Below are 19,314 nucleotides of genomic sequence, written 5' to 3'. Positions count from 1 at the left end.
CAGCTGTATGACGGAACGAACACCAGGTGGCGCCCGCGTGCTCGTGAGCACGCAAGGAAACGGCTGGGGGGCGGGGCGGCGGAGGGGTTTCCAATGCAGGCGAGACGGGGCAAGTGGCCACTCTGAGGGGTAGCTTGTTCTCGCCTACAGTTGCTGCCGATTTCAGGTCTGTAGTAGTCTAGCTCTTGCTGACAGCCAGCCTGTCCTGTTGGAACACCTGCAGATGACTGGTTGCACAATAAGGAGGAGGATAGCTTTGTGGGAAGGGGGTTTAAGGAAATATAGCAGGGCAATGCATTGGAAAGCTGCGTTGGGAATGGGATGCCTTCAAAACTCCACATTTTAGGCATGTCATGGTTTGCAACAAGCAAACACACACTCTGCAATGCCATCCACTTTTTTGATTCCTCTATCCCCTTCCTTTTGAATGTCCCCTCTGCTGCACACCTACCAGAAGTAGATGCCATGGGGGAAGGGAGCATTTCAGATGAAAACCCAGTATGTTTAATTTTTTTAAAATCAAAATGAAAAGCATAGAATGAAACGGAGCTTTGCAGACAAATTTAAAGGACTATGTGTGGCAGTTGGTGCCACGTGAGAAACAAAAAAGAAACTTAAAGTAGCATCACTTTGGAACGGCAAAAATACAGTTTTCAAAAATGCCTTTATTGTTTATATATATATATATTGTATGAATCATGGTTGCCTGAATTTTGGACCACTGTTAAGAACAGGGTGCTGCAAGCCCTCTTACAAAATGCATCCGAGGACACAGAAAGCACTGGGCATCAGAGAGAGAGAAAGAGAGAAAGATACGATTCTAGAGGGAAAGCTGGAAGGTGTTCAGATGCTATCGTGCCTAAAACCAGAAGAAGACTGAGGCCCTACTGGCTCACAGCATTTCAAGCCTGCTCGTCAACATGTTTATTTCAGAAGGAAACCCCACTAAATCCCAAAGGCCTGACTCTTTAGCATTTCGGAGTTCTATCACCAGGCGTCTCTCCGACCACAGAGGTGACGCAAAGCTTCCTATGGAGTACAGAACCTACCAAAGAAGAGGATGCTTTTTGTTTTGTTGTGCCTGATGAAGAAGAGGAAGGGGTGGTCTGCTCTAAACTCCATCGGCTTCTGAGACGTTCTTATGGTGATGACCGCCGCAGTGGCAGCAGAAGCCTCCGTGCCTTCTTCGTTGACCTCCACAAAAGACTTGTGAAACACCTGGGACAGAAACAAGTCGTTTTTTTGGGACATTCCTGTGAAGTCCGCTTGACCTTGGCTGAAGGCGTCTGTCATTCCCATGCTGCGTAAAGTGGCTTTCAGGTCGTAACTCTCGGCCAGCTTGATCCTGGGCAAGTGAACTTCCACTTTTGCTTTCTCCATCATTTCTGGACGGGTCCATATGGATAATCTCTCATATGTCAATTCCTTTTCCAGCTATAGTCAACAGAGGAATGTGTGTTAGAGAATAAAGGACGAGCGTTAAATGAGAAACAGTGAATCTTAATCGTACGGCAGTAACAGCCTTGGAATACGAGGCCTTGGGTTTCCGCAACACAACTGTGTCCAGACTGCCTTCAGACTTACTGCTGTGTGATTCTGACATTATTATAAAATGAGATGAGCCAAGAAGTCATTGGTTTATGCAGCAAGATAAAGCAAGGTTGTGGGTCACTGTGTAGAGAATAGAGCGGCTGTGATAATGCAGAAGTTGTTTATTTTTCTGTAGGCCACGTAAGAGAATGACTTGGCTATCAAATGGTCTTCCAGTTAAGTAGTATAACAGATAAAAATCTTCAGCTATACTTGATTCTTGATGATAGACACAAAATTTTTAAAAAATTCCCCCCTCTGAAGTTGTATGATACCTTTTTTATCAGGACAAACCAAAACACAAGTTTTCAAGCTCCCCAAAATGCTATCAAAAAAGAATAAAAGAGGCATGATACTGACCTGGTAGATGACCCTCCCAACTCCCCAATCTGCTGTTTTTAGAGGTTGTGTATATAATACAGGTAGGGATGTCAGCTGCAATTTCCAATGGCGGGGGCCCCTTCCGCACACGCAAAATAATGCGTTTTCAAATCATTTTCACAACTGCTTGCAAGTGGATTTTGCTATTCCGCACAGCTTCAAAGTGCACTGAAAGCAGTTTGAAAGTGCATTATTCTACATGTGCGGAATGAGCCTGCAGGATAATTTTAAAAAAAAAAACGGGCACAAGACTTTCGGTGTAATGTTCAGTTTTAACTACCCAAAAGATCAAGGAATAGTTAAAAGGGCCGTTAAATATATAACGGCTAAGTATCAAAAATACATATGTATTTATTACAAGATAAAATCATCTTGATTTTAACTTGTAATAAATACATTGATGCTTCGCCATTTTTTATTTAGCGGCCCTTTTAACTATACCTTGTCCTTTTGGGTACTAGATTCTAGTTTGTGTGATATCTGTTTTTTCCTGATGTTACACCTCTAGGAATTGTTGGAAGTGCTAGGCTAAAATTGTATTCTAACTATTCCTACAGAGGACTGACATTACTTCTAACCTTTTCCCATAAATGATGTCAGACCACTCTAGGCAGACAGGTTTTAGGTCATTCCTAGAGAGGTCTGATGTCAGTGCAGGTTTTTTGTATGTGTGTCATCTTATTGGTTGCCAGGCTGGGCTTATTTCCAAACTACCTTGGTTAATGCTGGAAGATTTAGAGGCCAGTGCCTGGTAGAGGTGGAGTTTGGGGAGGATTTGATGTCGATTCCAAGTGACAATCTAGGAATTTTCCCTGATCTCTGTGGTAAAGATCATAGTGATGTGGTAAATTTCTAGCATTTCATTTCTTAGTGGTCATTTTTCAGCCATTTTTCTGAGTTCTTGGGAAATGGTTCTGTGACATGTTGATTGATCCTAATAGATAATATGCATTGGTTTATACATAACATAAAATGCCTGCTAGGTAGTGTGTCTGAACTGCCTCCCTGCTAACATACAAAGGAACAGTCCCTTATATATGTGAAAAAATGTTTACCATTTCCAGACCCGTGGACTCATCTGTGATGTCATCAGGGAGTAGGATGAGCATGCTGAGGTCATTGTTCACATATGGAAGCTCAAGGATATTGACTTTCAAGATGTTTTCATGGAAGACTGGAAATGTATCTTTCAGAGACATCATTTGCACAGATGTTGACTTGGTCTGTAATAATGTTCCAAATACATGTTACTCCTTTTCCCAACTGAAATGAATTGTATCCTGAGGAGACAAAGGTCAAAGAAGCTTTAAACCAGGGATGTCCAACTCCGGCGCTTCAGATGTTCATGGACTACAATTTCCATCAGCCCCTGCTGGCATGGCCAATGGGAATTGTAGTCCATGAACATCTGATGGGAATTGTTGGGAACTGTAGTCCATGAACATCTGACGTGCCAGAGTTGGTCACCTCTGATTTAAATGTTCAAAGATTCACTGCTCCTACCGTGTTTCCCCAAAAATAAGACAGTGTCTTATATTAATTTTTGCTCTCAAAGATGCGCTACGTCTTATTTTCAGGGGGTGTCTTATTTTTCCGCTCCACAGCTGCATGCTCTGGTGTTCTGTTCAACGGGCATGCTTCCAAACAAAAACTTTGCTACGTCTTACTTTCGGGGGGTGCTTTATATTTAGCACTTCAGCAAAACCTCTACTACGTCTTATTGTCAGGGGATGTCTTATTTTTGGTGAAACAGGGTAATTTGCTTGTCTTCAAGGCATCCTTATGATAATATTTATGTAGTTCCCTTTCCAGACACGAAGTTCTATATATGATTTTCAGAGTAACGCTGGATGACAACTGAAATGTCAACCTATTAAAACCTTAGAATTATTTTTTGCTTCCTTGTCTGAATAGAATGTTCCTTGTGTTTTGATGGCTTCATCCAGTAGATGGCGTCAGGGGTTTTCCCCTTTTGAAGGATCTCTTTTAAACTTACATTGTTGTATTCTTTTAAAAAAAAGTTTCCCACAAATATTAACAGCAATTAAGACAAGAACTGCCCAGCTGGATTCAAGCAGAGTTTAATTGCTGTGGCTCTTCCATAAACTTTGGAGGTGAAGGGTGAGGAATTAAACAAAACATACCTTTAATCCAGCAGTACACTTTAAAACACATTAAAAACAAACAGGCTTCTTGGTTATATAAGTCACAAACTTTGCAGTAGACTATACACCTCTTGCAGTTTCTTAAAGTACCATGGATTAATCCAGTAAAACAGTATACACGGACCAGATGCATTTTGGCCAAGAAGTAGTCATAAGTCTACTAAGACATACATACTGGGTGAGCAATGAAATGTTGTTGTAAACTATCTGAGGTCATATGGTTGCTTTTCAACATGTATACTAAAGTGAAAATAACTTTCAGAATTTTAACTCTGTCTCATGTTCTTAATAGCCATATCAACAGGAATGTAAAGATGTGCTCACAATGAGCACAGAAGTTTCTTCACTCCTGTTGTACATGTGAATGGATTTGGAAATCTTTGTCAAATTGCTACTTGGCCAAAACACACCTGGTCCATATATATTGTTTAACTGGATTAATCTGAGGTACTTTAAGGAACTACAACAGGTGTATAATGTAGTGTAGTGAAAGTCAGCGTGGTGTTGTAGTTAAAAGCAAGTGCACTTTAATCTGGAGAACTGGTGTTTGATTCCATGCTCTGCCACTTCAGCTGTGGAGGCTTATCTGGTGAACTGGATTTGCTTGTGTACTTCAACACATGCCAGCTGGGTGACTTTGGGTGAGTCACACTTCTTCTGAGCTCTCTCAGCCCCACCCACCTCACAGGGTATTTGTTGGGGGTGGGGGAGGAAAAGGATTTTGTAAACCTCTTTGAGTCTCCTTACAGGAGAGAAAGGGGGGATATAAATCCAAAACTCTTCTTCTATTGCACAGTTTATGGCCTAGACACTTGTTTTGTTTCCAATGTGCACTGCTGGATTAAAGATATATTTTGTTTAATTCCTTTTTATAGTGTTACCCTTGACCTCCTAGGTCTCTAGTTCAGTTTTGGGTTGGGCTTTCCCCTTTTGCGCAGTTGTTCTAAAGTTAAGCAAGAGTTGCTTTCCAAGAGATTAGCTGCAAGTCAATTAAAAATAGAATTTAAAACCCCAGAATTATAGAACCTTAAATCTTCTGTTTAACAACAGTGCATTAGAGTTTTCCTTTTACCATATTTGTATTATATATTCAGCACAAACACAATAACAAATTCAAAACATCAATTAAATGTATCCATATTGCTTAAACACTGGTTTTCTTTGGGGGGGGGCATTATTTACATACACATACCTTACTCAGTCTGAAATCTGCTGTAGTAGTATCTTCTTCTTGAAATCTCTTTTCCCACTTTCCTTTGAAGTAAATGGCATTTACTAAAACCAGAGCAGTCTGAGAATCAACTGAATTTTCAGGCAGGAGATTCTTGATTTTGTCTTTGGGGAAAGAGAAGGAAAGAATTGGGATTTCTAATATAGTGACAGTGTAGATGCCTGGGACACAATTTTGGCAGCACTTTTCATTTATATCAGCAGAATGACTCAAATTCCAGAGGACTGAGCCTAGCTATTGTGATCCTCTTCTTAAGAAGATCTATAGAATGGATCTGGCTAACGACAGACCTATAAGGCTACAGAATTATAAGGCTATAAGTAGTAAGTTGTACTCAAAAATCTTCCTTAGGTTATGGGGCTGGCTAGATCAGAAAGACTGTCTTGGGCTCATTCCTCACACGCAGAATAATGCACTTTCAAACTGCTTGCAGTGCTCTTTGAAGCTGTGCGGAATAGCAAAATCCACTTGCAAACAGTTGTGAAAGTGGTTTGAAAACACATTATTTTGCATGTGCGGAAGGGGCCTTGGAGACAAACAAGCTGGATTCGGACAAGGTAGATCAACTCTGGATCACTGACTTATTTTACACCACCTAATTTATAAAAACATACGTTCTGCAAGAAGCTTCCTATTTGAGGCGTTTGTTGATTTAAAAGATGCCTTAAACACTATATCTAGGGGGCTCTTATGGACAAAATTGTCAAGTACTTCGATCGGCAAACGTTTATTGTTTTCAATCATTTAGTTGCACGAGTAAGGCTTTGAGTAAGATTCAATCATGAGAGTCATCTGTCAAATTCAGTACTTACTCAGAAACCTTCCGAGAGCCTTGTTTAATGTTCTCAAATGTACAACTAATGCAGTACTGTGACAACAGGCAGGACTCCCAAAAATTGAGACCAAGACCTGGATGGTTATTTTTAACCATTGGATGAAAATCAATCAGCAACCAGCAGGACTTATACCCAAGTTCCTTTCAATTACCCTTCAGTATGCCCAGAGCATGAGAATTATTAAAAAAAATTACACACATTGTCTTAAACCCAGAATACTTAGTAGAACCTGGACTTAGAAGGGCAAAGGCTATGGTTTGTCAGCATCTCTTTGACATTGAATTAGAGAACAAGGCAGCCAGACTCCCAAACCAATCTAGAGCTCAAAAATATTGGGCAGGAATTTCCACAGCCCCATTTATACCAAATATCACCTTCCCCAAAATTTTGTTGGGATTTTCCCAGTGGGCACTTTAATGCATTTTCATCAGTCTTACGAAGAAGAAGAAGAAGGAGGAGGAGGAGGAGGAGGAGGAGGAGGAGGAGGAGTAGTTTGGATTTATATCCCCCCTTTCTCTCCTGTAGGAGACTCAAAGGGGCTTACAATCTCCTTACCCTTCCCCCCTCACAACAAACACCCTGTGAAGTGGGTGGGGCTGAGAGAGCTCCGAAGAACTGTGACTCGCCCAAGGTCACCCAGCTGGCGTGTGTGGGAGTGTACAGGCTAATCTGAATTCCCCAGATAAGCCTCCACAACTCAAGCGGCAGAGCTGGGAATCAAACCTGGTTCCTCCAGATCAGAGTGCACCTGCTCTTAGCCACTGCTCTTAAAGGAAGATTTCAGTGCTGGCCTGTGGAGGCACGCTTATGCCCCTGCAATGCAAACGAGATAGAGTCAATTTCACACATTCTACTGCAATGACAATTTTATGGAGATGTCAGGAGACATCTAATATTGCCTCTATTGTTCTGGGGCTTTGGTCATCTTTGTTATTTCAGTTGCCCTAGTGACTCAATGTTTAGCTTGAGGAGAAAGTCCTTAATATTTCACACAGTGGCAAAGTTTCTTTACATTGCAAGTAGAATATGATGTCCCAGGGTCTCCAGTGAAACGGTTCATTAATTATGACTGTCTGTTGTTAGCCCTTTAGTCTGTATGTCAAAGCTGCTTCCTTGTTCAGATCTTGGATTCTGAAAGCACTGAGGCACAACCACAGACCTGGAACCGCAGTGCCTGTTGGCGTGACAATCCGCGATTAATGGATGCATCAACTTACGCTCAGTTTGACTTTCAACCCACTTGTTGATATCCTTTCTGACTTGGTCTGCAGCACTCGAAAAACTAACCTCTTGAGCCTCTGCATGATAATGTTGCTTAGTAAGCTCCATGTATTCCTGAAAGATATAGAAGAAAGAACGCATCTGCACAGTCACAGACAAAATGACACTTCCCCATGGACTGACATCTGCTGGACTTCAGGTTGCCATCCAAAGTTGCAGGGGAGAAGCTGTGGTTGTGGGGCTCTATGCTGGTCAGACTCAGACTCCGGGAAGTAAAAGTGAGAGGGACTAGGAGAGGTTTGTTGTTCACACAGAAACAGTGAGGTGTGCCTTTGGAGCTCTTTGGCTTCCAACCTAAGTTTCTGGCCGGAACAGGAATGGAGACAAGGTGGCTGCTGTCTTGAAACATCCAGTCTGAGTTTTTCTGCCTCTTCTGCTGCAGGAATTTAGTCTGGGCATGGTCAAGAGTGTGAGCTTAAGGGCAGAAGCCAAAGAGCTCTTGGCACTTAGCTCTTCACCCATGGATCACAGCCTATAACAGTGATGGCAAACCTTTTCGAGACCAAGTGCCCAAATTGCAACCCAAACCCCACTTATTTATCACAAAGTTCCAACCCGGCAATTTAACCTTGATGCTGAGGTTTTAGTTTAGAAAAAAGCGATTAGCTCCCTCTTCCTCCGCCCCACCCGCTCGCGCAGGGGCCAGCCTGCTCTAGCCTGCAGCAAGTCCCGCGCGCACCACTCTGTGCCTCTCTAGCATCTCTGCCTCCTCTGCCCCACCCCCGGGCAGCAGCCACTCTGGAGCACAAGCACCAGGCCCGCCAGCCGAGTCCTCCCTGCTCACCGTGGTGTGCACACGTCGTTCTCAGTGGCCCAAGCCAGCCTAGATGTGGGGGGATGATTTTCTGCCCCCCCACATGATGAACTCTGTGTGCGTGTGCCCACAGAGAGGGCTCCGAGTGCCACCTCTGGCACCCTTGCCATAGGTTTGCCATCACTGGCCTATAACCTTTTCCAAATCAGTTAACCCGGTAAATCCACCCCAGGATGTTTTGTCTACTTTTTTAATCCTGTATTGCTCTTTATAGTGTGTTTATGTAAATTTGTTTAGCAGAGTGATTTTTTTTGGTGAGGCGTTTTGGATTCCTATCAGGGAGAAAAGAAGGATAAAAATATATGAAGCAACTGAAAACATGTTGTTCAGTGTTTTAAACTGACAGTACTAATACGTGGAAGTCTGTGCTATTGTGAGAATGTTTTAAGAAAGGCTATTGTACATAATTCTGTGCTTCATTGCATAATGTACTGAGCTTAACTGAACATGTATGAACTCTTTTATTGTATTAATCACTGCTTAATCATTAAGCAATGATTAATACAATGAAGAGTTCATATGTATTCAATCCTTAAGCCCCAGGCAAGCCTGATCTCATCAGATCTCAGAAGCTAAGCAAGGCTGGGCCTGGCTAGGATTTTGATGGGAGGCTTCCGAGGCCTCGCAGGGACACAGAGGTAGGCAATGGGAAACCACCTCCAAACTTCCCTTGCCTTGAAAAGCACATGGGGACTCCATAGGCCTGCTGGGACTTGATGGCACACACACTCACATACATTGATTACAGCCTGAGCTAGCGAGGTATAGTGGCTAAGAGTGGCAGACTCTAATCTGGAGAACCAGCTCTGATTCCCCACTCCTCCACATAAAGCCTGTATGGTGACCCTGGGCCGGTCACAGCATTCTTAGAACTCTTCCTGATTCCCCGCTCTTCCTGATTCCCCGCTCTTCCTGATTCCCCGCTCTGCCGCCTGAGCTGTGGAGGCTTATCTGGGGAATTCAGATTAGCCTGTGCACTCCCACACAGGCCAGCTGGGTGACCTAGGGCTAGTTCTTCTGAGCTCTCTCAGCCCCACCTACCTCACAGGGTGTTTGTTGTGAGGGGGGAAGGGCAAGGAGATTGTAAGCCCCTTTGAGTCTCCTACAGGAGAGAAAGGGGGGATATAAATCCAAACTCTTCTTCTTCTTTCGGCCCATACAGAGTCAGGCAATGGCAAACCACCTTCCAACATCTCTTGCCTTGAAAATGCTATGAGGTCGCCATAAGTCAGCTATGACTTGACAGCACTTTCCACCACCACCAATCATTAAATGCTAACTTTGGGGTGGGTACGCCATTGAGGAGCCGTGGGAGAGCTCAGAATATCCAGGCACCCATGAGAGTTCTTGGGAAGATAACATGGGGTCATCGTGTCAGGAGCAGATCAAGGCATTTTAACTCCTCAAGTGCCCTTGTCCTGTACCACCCTCGCTGAGTCCAAATGGACTATATAAGTCAGGCTATTGTGTCAAAGGTGTTTGTGGATGGGTGGGTTCTCCCAGGCCATCCCTCTCAATTTGGCACCCCAGCAGCTGCTGAGGTCACTTAGGGAGTCAACCCAGCTCTGCCGCTTTTACAAGTTCATGTGACTTAGTATCTGCAATACTATTCATTGACAGGAGAAGACAGATTCAAATCCCTTTATCTCACTGAGTGATCTTTTACCACTCCCATTCTCTTATTTCAATCTACAGAAGAAGAAGAAGAAGAGGAGGAGGAGGAGGAGGAGGAGGAGGCGTTTGGATTTATATCCTCCTTTTCTCTCCTGCAGGAGACTCAAAGGGGCTTACAATCTCCTTGCCCTTCCCCCCTCACAACAAACACCCTGTGAGGCAGGTGGGGCTGAGAGAGCTCCGAGAAGCTGTGACTAGCCCAAGGTCACCCAGCTGGCGTGTGTGGGAGTGTACAGGCTAATCTGAATTCCCCAGATAAGCCTCCACAGCTCAGGCGGCAGAGCGGGGAATCAAACCCGGTTCCTCCAGATTAGATACACGAGCTCTTAACCTCCTACGCCACTGCTGCTCCTTAACAAGGTGATTTTCAGGACAAAATTTTCAGGAATGGTTATTACTGTTAAGAATAAATCGGAAATGTCTACATTATCTTGAAGTCCTTCGAGGTAGAAACAAATAACAATCTAATAGTAAGAAGTGAAATATTATTATGCCACCCTGCTCTCCTTAGAGGAAATGTAGGATGCCAATAAAGATAAATGTTCTGTAGCAAACTTGTTTTATGCTGATATCAGATCTGTAATATGGCTCAGTATTACTTCATAAAACACAACACAAGAATAATCAGTTTCAATTCTAATTAGAACAATACTCTCTAATTTACAATATTTAATAACGTCTAAAATTACTAAATTAAAAATAATGAATTTCGGGCAGCTTAGTGCAAATATCCTACTTACAGTAAGGAAAGGATAAGTCTTTTCTCCATACAGTCTATTGGCAGTTTTGAGCAAGTAGGTGCTCTTGGGTTGGTTGATTTGCAAAATCTGTTCTTGGAATTCATGGTGGACTTTTTCATCTTCAGAATCTGGATTCTGTAAAATGGAACACCATAAGCGCCAAAATCACATTGTTTTAAAGTATACAGTAATACCGAAGTTCATATCAGCAATTGGGAATACAGTTGAAAAAAGCAAGGGAAAGAAATTCATTGCTGAAACCCATGGAATTAATCTTGGGATCAGCAGCATAGGACCCTAGGGTCCACTTGGACCTTCTAGCACCCCTACTTCCTACCCATGATCTGCTTTGAAGCAAGAGAATTGTGTGAAGAAAATAGTAATGGAACTGTTCTCTTTGAAGAAGAGGACTGTTCTCTTTGAAGAAGCCTTGCCATCTTCCATCACATGTTCGAAATGGCTGTCTTATAAACTATCTTCTGGTCTAGATGCAGTTTCTTTCTTCAGTCATCCTTTCTACTGAACGTCTTAGTTGTTAATCTTTATTGGATCCTTCTGGAGGTTATGAGGATCGACCCAATGCAGACTGTGTACAAGACAGACCATTAATCAAAATGTCTTCTTATAAGATGTGATACAGTTAGTACAGTATCCTTACTAAAGCCCCAAGCCATCATTTTGCAAGGAAGGATGTAGAAGTAACTGCCCAACAAACCTGGAAAGTTGCAACCTACTTAGGAGTTTGTTTGACCCACTTTTCCCAGTTAATCTTATGACTGATGTCAGTATTTTCAGAGTTTCGGCAGCCTCAGTATGCTGCAATGCGTATCCAAAACAAGAACTTCCAATGGATTTATTTTTCCACCCCATTCAGCTAATGGTTGCATATTTCTTTAGTGCAAGAAGCTTTTCTCCAACACATATGATGCTTTGCCAGTAGTAATACTCAACTAGCTAGCCTGATCTTGTCATATCTCAGAAGTTAAGCAGGTTCAGCCCTGGTTAGTTCTTGAGTAGGAGAGCAGCAAGGAGGTCCAGGGTCATTATGCAGGGAGAGGCAATGGCAAACCACCTCCTCATGTCAATTTTCTTGAAAACCTGATGGAGTGGCCGTCTATCAGCTGTGACCTCATGCAATTTTGCACTCACACACAATGCTCAACCCCATGTTTTCTTTGTTTAGCAATTTAGCAATATGCTACCTTAATTGAGGGCAACTAAATGACAGATGTTTGTTCAATGTTGTTAACTTGACAATACTAATTATATGGCAGCCTGTGCTATTGTAATAATGTTTAAGAAAGACCATCATGTATAATTCTATGTTTCATTGCACACGGTAATTCACTGAGCTTAAATGAATATGTATACATTTATTATCTTAATATGGATTAAATTATTGTTTAATAGGAATTAAGCATTCCTAAGCAGTCAAGTTGCAAAATCCCCTGAGCACGTTTACTTATAAGTCCTATTCAGTACAATGATCTTTGTTCATTTGTAAGTACTCTGCCTTGCTGACAATGTGAGAATTACTTTGTGTGACTACTCTGTTAAGTAATACAATGTTTTTGCTTGTTTTAAAATGTTGCATGATTATATTACCTGGGAAGAACTTTCAGTACCTCTGCCGAAGTGAAGTACCTGCAAGAAGAAGTGTAAAGAGAATGGCATAAAACAGTTAGTGGCTTGGATCCTGTGGATCGCTGTAGTTGATCAAAGGGATTTCCATCAGCACTGCAGATTTACCTGCCTCTCCCTTCCTGCTGCAGCCCAATAGACCCCAGGGAATGGGGGACTCTCAAAAACAGTATGACGGAAGAATTGACAAAAACCACTCTCCCTCCTATCAGTAGCAAATATCTATGGAATCCAACACGCAGACAATAAGATATTTTTTCTTAATAAGGCCATCATTAGAACGCCCAACTTGTTCTGTTTACTCAGCACTCAAGGTAACCAAACATGTTGAAGGCATCCGACCTTCTGTCTCTGGACTGGGTCACATAAGCACGTTAACCACTTCATAACATTTCCTTTTCTGGTGTTTTCCCTCTATACAACACAGTCTGTAAAGCAGTGTTGGCGTAGGAGGTTAAGAGCTCCTGTATCTAATCTGGAGGAACCAGGTTTGATTCTCCGCTCTGCCGTCTGAGCTGTGGAGGCTTATCTGGGGAATTCAGATTAGCTTGTGCGCTCCCACACACGCCAGCTGGGTGACCTTGAGCTAGTCACAGCTTCTCGGAGCTCTCTCAGCCCCACCTACCTCACAGGGTGTTTGTTGTGAGGGGGGAAGGGCAAGGAGATTGTAAGCCCCTTTGAGTCTCCTGCAGGAGAGAAAGGGGGGATATAAATCCAAACTCTTCTTCTTCTTCTTCTTCTTCTTCTTCTTCTAAAGTAGGGTACTCAACCTTGTTGAGCGTGTGGCCACTGTTGAGATCTTGAGAAAAGGCGGGAAGCCGCCACAAAATGGCTGCCTTGGAGCAGGGACCATAATAAATTATTGGGAGGTTCTAAGCCAAGCATCTGACTACAACAGAGGAACCTGTGGGCACTCTCGGCATGTGCAAAAGTGTTGATTTGTGGTCTTTTCTGAACATCAGTGTTGAGGAAGCCTAGGAAATTTAAGATTGGTTCTTCCGTTTGGGCAGATGATGCTGTTCGGCATCATTTTCCAAAGAAAGGGGGCGAGGTGTTTCCTGTGTAACCAGAATCACAGGTTTCCAAGGCTGTGTCTATGCACAAGATGAGACTTCACAGCTGTAGCACATCTGCCTGGGAATTAGGTTAGTGCTTTCCTAATCAGTAAGCTTGTATAGAGCAACCCAACATTCCCTATTTTTCTTTTGATCCAATCAGGCCTCTTGGATTTTTTTCACAAAGCTGCTCATCCCGAAGTAAGTGGAGGCCAGAAAACATATATTGACAAAACACTGCTGCTGTGAAGACTGTTTTACGTAACATTCAGGATCTTGTTCTTCTATTACAGTGATGGCAAACCTATGGCATGGGTGCCAGAGGTGGCACTCAGAGCCCTCTCTGTGGGCACACGCAGAGTGCCCCCGCCCCACATCTAGGCTGGCCTGGGCCGCTGGGCTCGATTATTTGCATTAAACCTAAGACCTAGTTTTGGGGAGGCAGTGTAGGTAACCCTCTTAAGCGCTGTTAAACCCCACTGATTTTCATGTGAAGAACTAAAGCACGATCTTTTACCTGGGAGTAAGCTGGGTTGGTGGCAATGGGGCTTGCTTCTGAGTAAACCCTCCAAGGGTTGTGATTCACCCATTGGAAGAGTTGCACAGTTGCTTCAAAGCAAAGCCACCAACTACCACCAAGCTTACTCCTGAGTAACACACGCCTCAGAGCCAACCATTTTTTCTAAACAAAAACCTCAGTATTCTGGTTAAATTGCCGTGTTGGCACTTTGCGATAAATAAGTGGGTTTTGGGTTGCAATTTGGGCACTCGGTCTCGAAAAGGTTCGCCATCACTGTTCTATTACATCTACAAACCATCTGGAAATGTCAATGTGAGGTGATCAAAGGGAAATTTAAAAACCTACCTTGGCCATCTGGGTGGCGGTTTTATTTCTTGCTCCCAAATAGACCATGGCAAGAGCAGATGAGATACTCCAGGAAGAAAAGAAAAGATTTTTGCCTGGATGTGCTTGAGTCAACATTTTGAAAAGGTCCAAAGTAAAGTTGCCATTGGATACTGCGAGGGAGTCCATTGCTAAAACCTGTGGTAAATATGAGATACAGGATGTAACTACTATGTAAAATCACCCCAAAATAAGACCTGGGGATGAGAGAGCAATGGTTTAGCCTTAAGGTTCCCTTCTCCTTTTTTTCTATTGAAAAAGGTGACTGTAGTTTTCAAGAGTTCGGCTCAAATAGCAAAACATTCAGATTGGCTTAAAAGAACCCTACAGCAGCCTCAATTACAAAGGATTTGAGCCTACTGCAATCTGTAAATGGAAGGAATTCACAGGACAGACCTCTCCTTTCATCCTTCAGTCACCTTCACCTCTAGGAAACTTCTCTACGAGTTTTGAGGACATTTGGGAATGGAGTGGGGTGAGGCTCAGAAAGAGGAATTGGCAGAAATCAACTCTTCCTCCATGAGCACTTGCTGGTAGTAAAAAATCTCATGCAACAAGGGAAAGGATTCTCCACCCAGACCCTGAGTTCCTGGGCTTTTGGCAGAAGTTGGGGAGAAGGAATCAAGAGGCTTCAGAGAGAAAGACAGGAGAGAGATCCATTATGTTCTTGCTGCCTCCATTCATACCAGATTCAACCCCTGATTTCCCACAACCAATAATTTTTTCATAAAACTGTTGAAAATGTGATCACTATAAAGGGACTTCTTATCATTTATGATGGATCTTTAAACATTTCTTAGATTTTAGGTATTACTACAGTCAACAGATTTAAATATGTAATATACTAGTGAAATCAGAGGCACTCCTTTTGAGACTTACAGTCAGATATCTGGAGAGAAAGTATGGAAGGAAGTATGGAAGCAGCAAGAATATATATGACAGCAACAAAAATGAAAAACTCCATCTATACCAGTGGCTCTCAACCTTCCTAATGCCACAACCCTTTAATACAGTTCCTCATGTTGTGGTGACCCCCAACCCTCATGTTGTGGTGACCCCCCAGTGGTGCAACCGCACTTGGAGTACTGTGTTCAGTTCTGGTCGCCACATCTCAAAAAGGATATCGAAGAGATAGAAAAAGTGCAGAGAAGGGCAACGAGGATGATTGAAGGATTGGAGCACCTTCCTTATGAGGAGAGGCTGCAGCGTTTGGGACTCTTTAGTTTGGAGAGGAGACGTCTGAGGGGGGATATGATTGAAGTCTATAAAATTATGCATGGGGTAGAAAATGTTGAGAGAGAGAAATTTTTCTCTCTTTCTCACAATACTAGAACCAGGGGGCATTCATTAAAAATGCTGGGGGGAAGAATTAGGACTAATAAAAGGAAACACTTCTTCACGCAACGTGTGATTGGTGTTTGGAATATGCTGCCACAGGAGGTGGTGATGGCCACTAACCTGGATAGCTTTAAAAAGGGCTTGGACAGATTTATGGAGGAGAAGTCAATCTATGGCTACCAATCTTGATCCTCCTTGATCTCAGATTGCAAATGCCTTAGCAGACCAGGTGCTCAGGAGCAGCAGCAGCAGCAGCAGGCCATTGCTTTCACATCCTGCATGTGAGCTCCCAAAGGCACCTGGTGGGCCACTGCGAGTAGCAGAATGCTGGACTAGATGGACTCTGGTCTGATCCAGCAGGCTAGTTCTTATGTTCTTATGTTCTAACCCTAACATTTATCCATTTTACAGATGGAGAACACTGTTGCACAGAGTCTTAGGCAACCCCTGTGAAAGGGTCGTTCGACTCCCAAAGGGGTCCCGATCCCCAGGTTGGGAACCACTGATCTATACCTACAATAGAGGAACAGTTTGTGAATTTGGTAGAGTTGGCTGAGATGGCTAAGCTCCCTTTGTTGCTTGAAGAAAAGATTTTTTTTTCTGAAATTTTAGTTAACTGAAAACCCTTGATAGACTTTTTGGGTTAAGCAGAAAAAAACGAGTTTATGTGTATCTGAGGAATATAAGATCATCAAAAATAAGGCTGAATAGAGAAAAGTGTGAAATTTATCAGTAGTAATAATTTAGGAGTAATTTTTGTTATGTTATCAAAGAACAAGTCGTAATATCTTCATATGTGTTAATATTTGGTGCAAGCAAATTCAGGACCCCTTTTGTTCAATGTACTTTTGTGTGTCTGTTTTTCTTTTCTTGGTCTATTCTCTGTAACTCTTTTAAGTGTAAATAAATGAGGTAAACTAGGGAACTGCAGTCCTTCAGGTTCTTACTGAAACATAAGCCCACTAAGTTCAATGAGGCCTTATTTGTATATATTGCAAGATAAGGCAATGCTTACAACAGTCGTTGGCAGACATTTGCTATCAGAAAGAAAAGCTGAATTCTGTGCTCACCCTTTTCTGGATACAGTCTTTGCCTTTTCATGCAAGAAAGGTGAAGATTAAAATAAAGTAAATTATACGTGTTTGAAATTTGAACAGTACCTTGGATTCCATAGAGGTGCTTTGAGGTGCTTCTGCAGCCAGGCTGGGTCTGTCTACTAGTCGATCACTGTGCAGAAATATAAAGCAACGTATCCTTCTCCTTACTTATAGCCTCCGTTTCAACATCCTTGACTTTCTACCTTTATTACCACATACAACAGTTTTCAGCATTGTTCAAAGAATGCTTGTTTTTGGAATGAATGCAGAAGTTGAGTAGCAAAGTGTTGAGTTCGCTCACAGCTAAAAAGGAGGCTGTTACAATTCAAAAGCTTATCTGATATCTGCTACCTAGTGTGTTATTCCAACAAAATTGTCAATTAAACTACTACATATCCCAACTATGTTGCTGTATAGGTGCTTTTTCATGTATGAACAATGCCTATGTCCGTAGTGGCAAACCTTTGGCACTCCAGATCTTATGGACTACAATTGTAGTCCATAACATTTGGAGTGCCAAAGGTTCGCCACCACTGGCCTATGTTTTCTGAGTACCTGCATGGGACAGTGGTTATAGTATTTAAACAGGATAGGGGAGACCTAGGTTCAAATACCCACTCCACCATAACCTTCAATAGTGATACACATGATGCTACTTTATAATGAGTAAGACCATTGGTCCATCAGCATGAGTATTGTCTACATTGATTGGCACCAGCTCTCCAGGGCCTCAGGTTGCCAATCTCTAGATAGTGGGTGGAGATCTCCAGATGACAGAGATTAGTTCACCTGGAAAAAAATGGCCATTTTGGAAGTTAAACTCCATGGCATAATACCCCATTGAAGTCCCTCCCCTCCCCACTGCCAGCATTAACCCTACCAGAAGATGTGGTGGCCAGAGTGAGGAGTCACCTAGTGAGGGACCATTACAGGAGAAACAGGCCAAAGCATCTGGGTGGAAGCAAGGGGAGGTAACTGGGAACAAACCAGAGTGGCTGCAGGGTTACTGTTAAGTGTTAATCTTGGAACCACTGCCTGAGATGGAGCCCCCAACAGCTCTCTGGCCAGTCCCTGGGCTGCAATAGGATGCGGCAAGGGGCTTTCCCCCGGTCTGGGGGTCCGACTGGGCTGCGGCCTCATCCCCAACAACTCTCTGGCCAGTCCCTGGGCTGTGGAGAGATGCAGAGAGGGGCTTTCCCCCAGTCTGGGGGTTCAGCAGGGCCGTGGTCCTGCCCCCAATAGCTCCCTGGCCGGTCCCTGGGCCGCACATGGTAAGGGGCTTTCCCCCGGTCCGGGGGTCTGGCGGGGCCACGGCTCCACCCCAACAGCTCCCCACCTGGTCCCTGGGCCTTGGAGGGTTGCCTCCTTCTCCTGCTGGCCTTGCGCCTCTCCTTCATCGCCCAAGTTTCCCTCAGGTAAGAGATGAGAAAAGGTAGGCTGTCATTGCCTGCCTCTACATAGCAACTTCCTGGGTGGTTTCCCATTCAAGAACTGACTAGGGCTGATCTTACTTAGCTTCAGAGAATTGACAAGATTGTTAGCCTGGCCCTTGTTTACCAGAAGAAAAGGTGGTTGGGGCAGCAAAATGACACTTTATTGTAAGACAAGGTCTGTCGCAAAACTGAATGCATTTATTTAAATGAACAATGAACCTACTTTCACATGTGCGCTCATTTTGCACCACATTCTATCTACAAGGGTGGTAAGATATCAGCTTTCTTGTTTGGGTAGCAAATCTAACACTTTTAAACTGTATAATGACTATGAAAACCATAAAATTTGGAAACTATATTTCGATGTGCTCTCTCTTTCTACTGCGGTCAAGTCACACCTGACTTATGGCGCCTCTGTAGGGTTTTCAAAGTAAGAGATATTCAGACGTGGTTTGCCATTGCTTTCCTCTGTGTCATCACTCTGGTATCCCAGATACTAGTCAGGCCTAAGCAGATAGTGGTCAGGGCTAGTGTGGCATGGACCATTGCTGTGTTCAGATTTGTGAGGTGGGTCATGTTCTATAATGTGATGGTGACTTTGAGATGACCTGGTACAAAAAATCGTTGTGTGGTCTTGGTGGGGGAGGGCGGCCGCCCATGCAGGGGAAGGGGGGCAGAAAACTCAGATTTTGCCCCGGGCCCCATTTTTCCTAGCCACGCCTCTGCTCGTGGTCAATCTTTCTTGGATTTGTTTCGGATAAACTGTTCTTCACAGTCCTGTAGCGATTCAAGGGAGATTCCGATACTTCTAATTTTAGGCCATTGTGAAACATAATTGTCAGTAAAAAAAATGTGAAATAAGATCTGCTGTCAATGGTCTCTAGTACATTTTAAGTAGGTATTTTATCATTAGGATCCATGCTTTGGTTTCAATAATGATATTCTAGATTCCTTGATATTCCAGATTCCGTGACAAAGAGTGGAATAGGTCAATATGGGCCTTTCCCCACTGACCTTAATCCTCCCTTTGCCGCGTGCTGCTCTCAGCACGCGGCATCTCTGGTGCGCACCTGGGGGTCCCCACGACCCCGCGCTCTGTGCGGGGTCATCACAAGGTGCCGTTTAAAAGAGCGC

The 19,314-nt window shown here is 43.4% G+C and overlaps 1 protein-coding gene across 1 annotated transcript; it reads right to left on the bottom strand.

Moving 5' to 3' along the window:
- Window positions 1-645: 645 nt before the first annotated feature.
- LOC125438691 (serpin B10-like) lies at window positions 646-16,868 on the bottom strand. The gene is made up of 8 exons (XM_048507132.1): window positions 16,811-16,868; window positions 14,274-14,450; window positions 12,318-12,356; window positions 10,713-10,847; window positions 7,421-7,538; window positions 5,329-5,471; window positions 3,027-3,194; window positions 646-1,434 (listed from the first exon to the last, which is right to left on the bottom strand). The coding sequence occupies exons 1-8, from the start codon at window positions 16,820-16,822 to the stop codon at window positions 1,030-1,032; spliced, it is 1,197 nt and encodes a 398-aa protein (XP_048363089.1). The 5' UTR covers window positions 16,823-16,868; the 3' UTR covers window positions 646-1,029.
- Between the last annotated feature and the right edge of the window lie 2,446 nt (window positions 16,869-19,314).

This window comes from Sphaerodactylus townsendi, linkage group LG09 (genome assembly GCF_021028975.2).
Source record: "Sphaerodactylus townsendi isolate TG3544 linkage group LG09, MPM_Stown_v2.3, whole genome shotgun sequence".
Classification (NCBI taxonomy): Eukaryota; Metazoa; Chordata; class Lepidosauria; order Squamata; family Sphaerodactylidae; genus Sphaerodactylus; species Sphaerodactylus townsendi.
This window is presented reverse-complemented; position numbering and strand designations above follow the sequence as displayed.

Bases quoted from the DNA above. Each gene is read 5' to 3' on its own strand.
- LOC125438691 (XM_048507132.1), bottom strand. The intron at 5,472-7,420 runs GTAAGTTGATGC...CTTTCCCCAAAG, and splicing joins GGTTGAAAGTCAAACTGAGC to ACAAAATCAAGAATCTCCTG. The intron at 3,195-5,328 runs GTATGTGTATGT...ACATTATTACAG, and splicing joins CAGATTTCAGACTGAGTAAG to ACCAAGTCAACATCTGTGCA.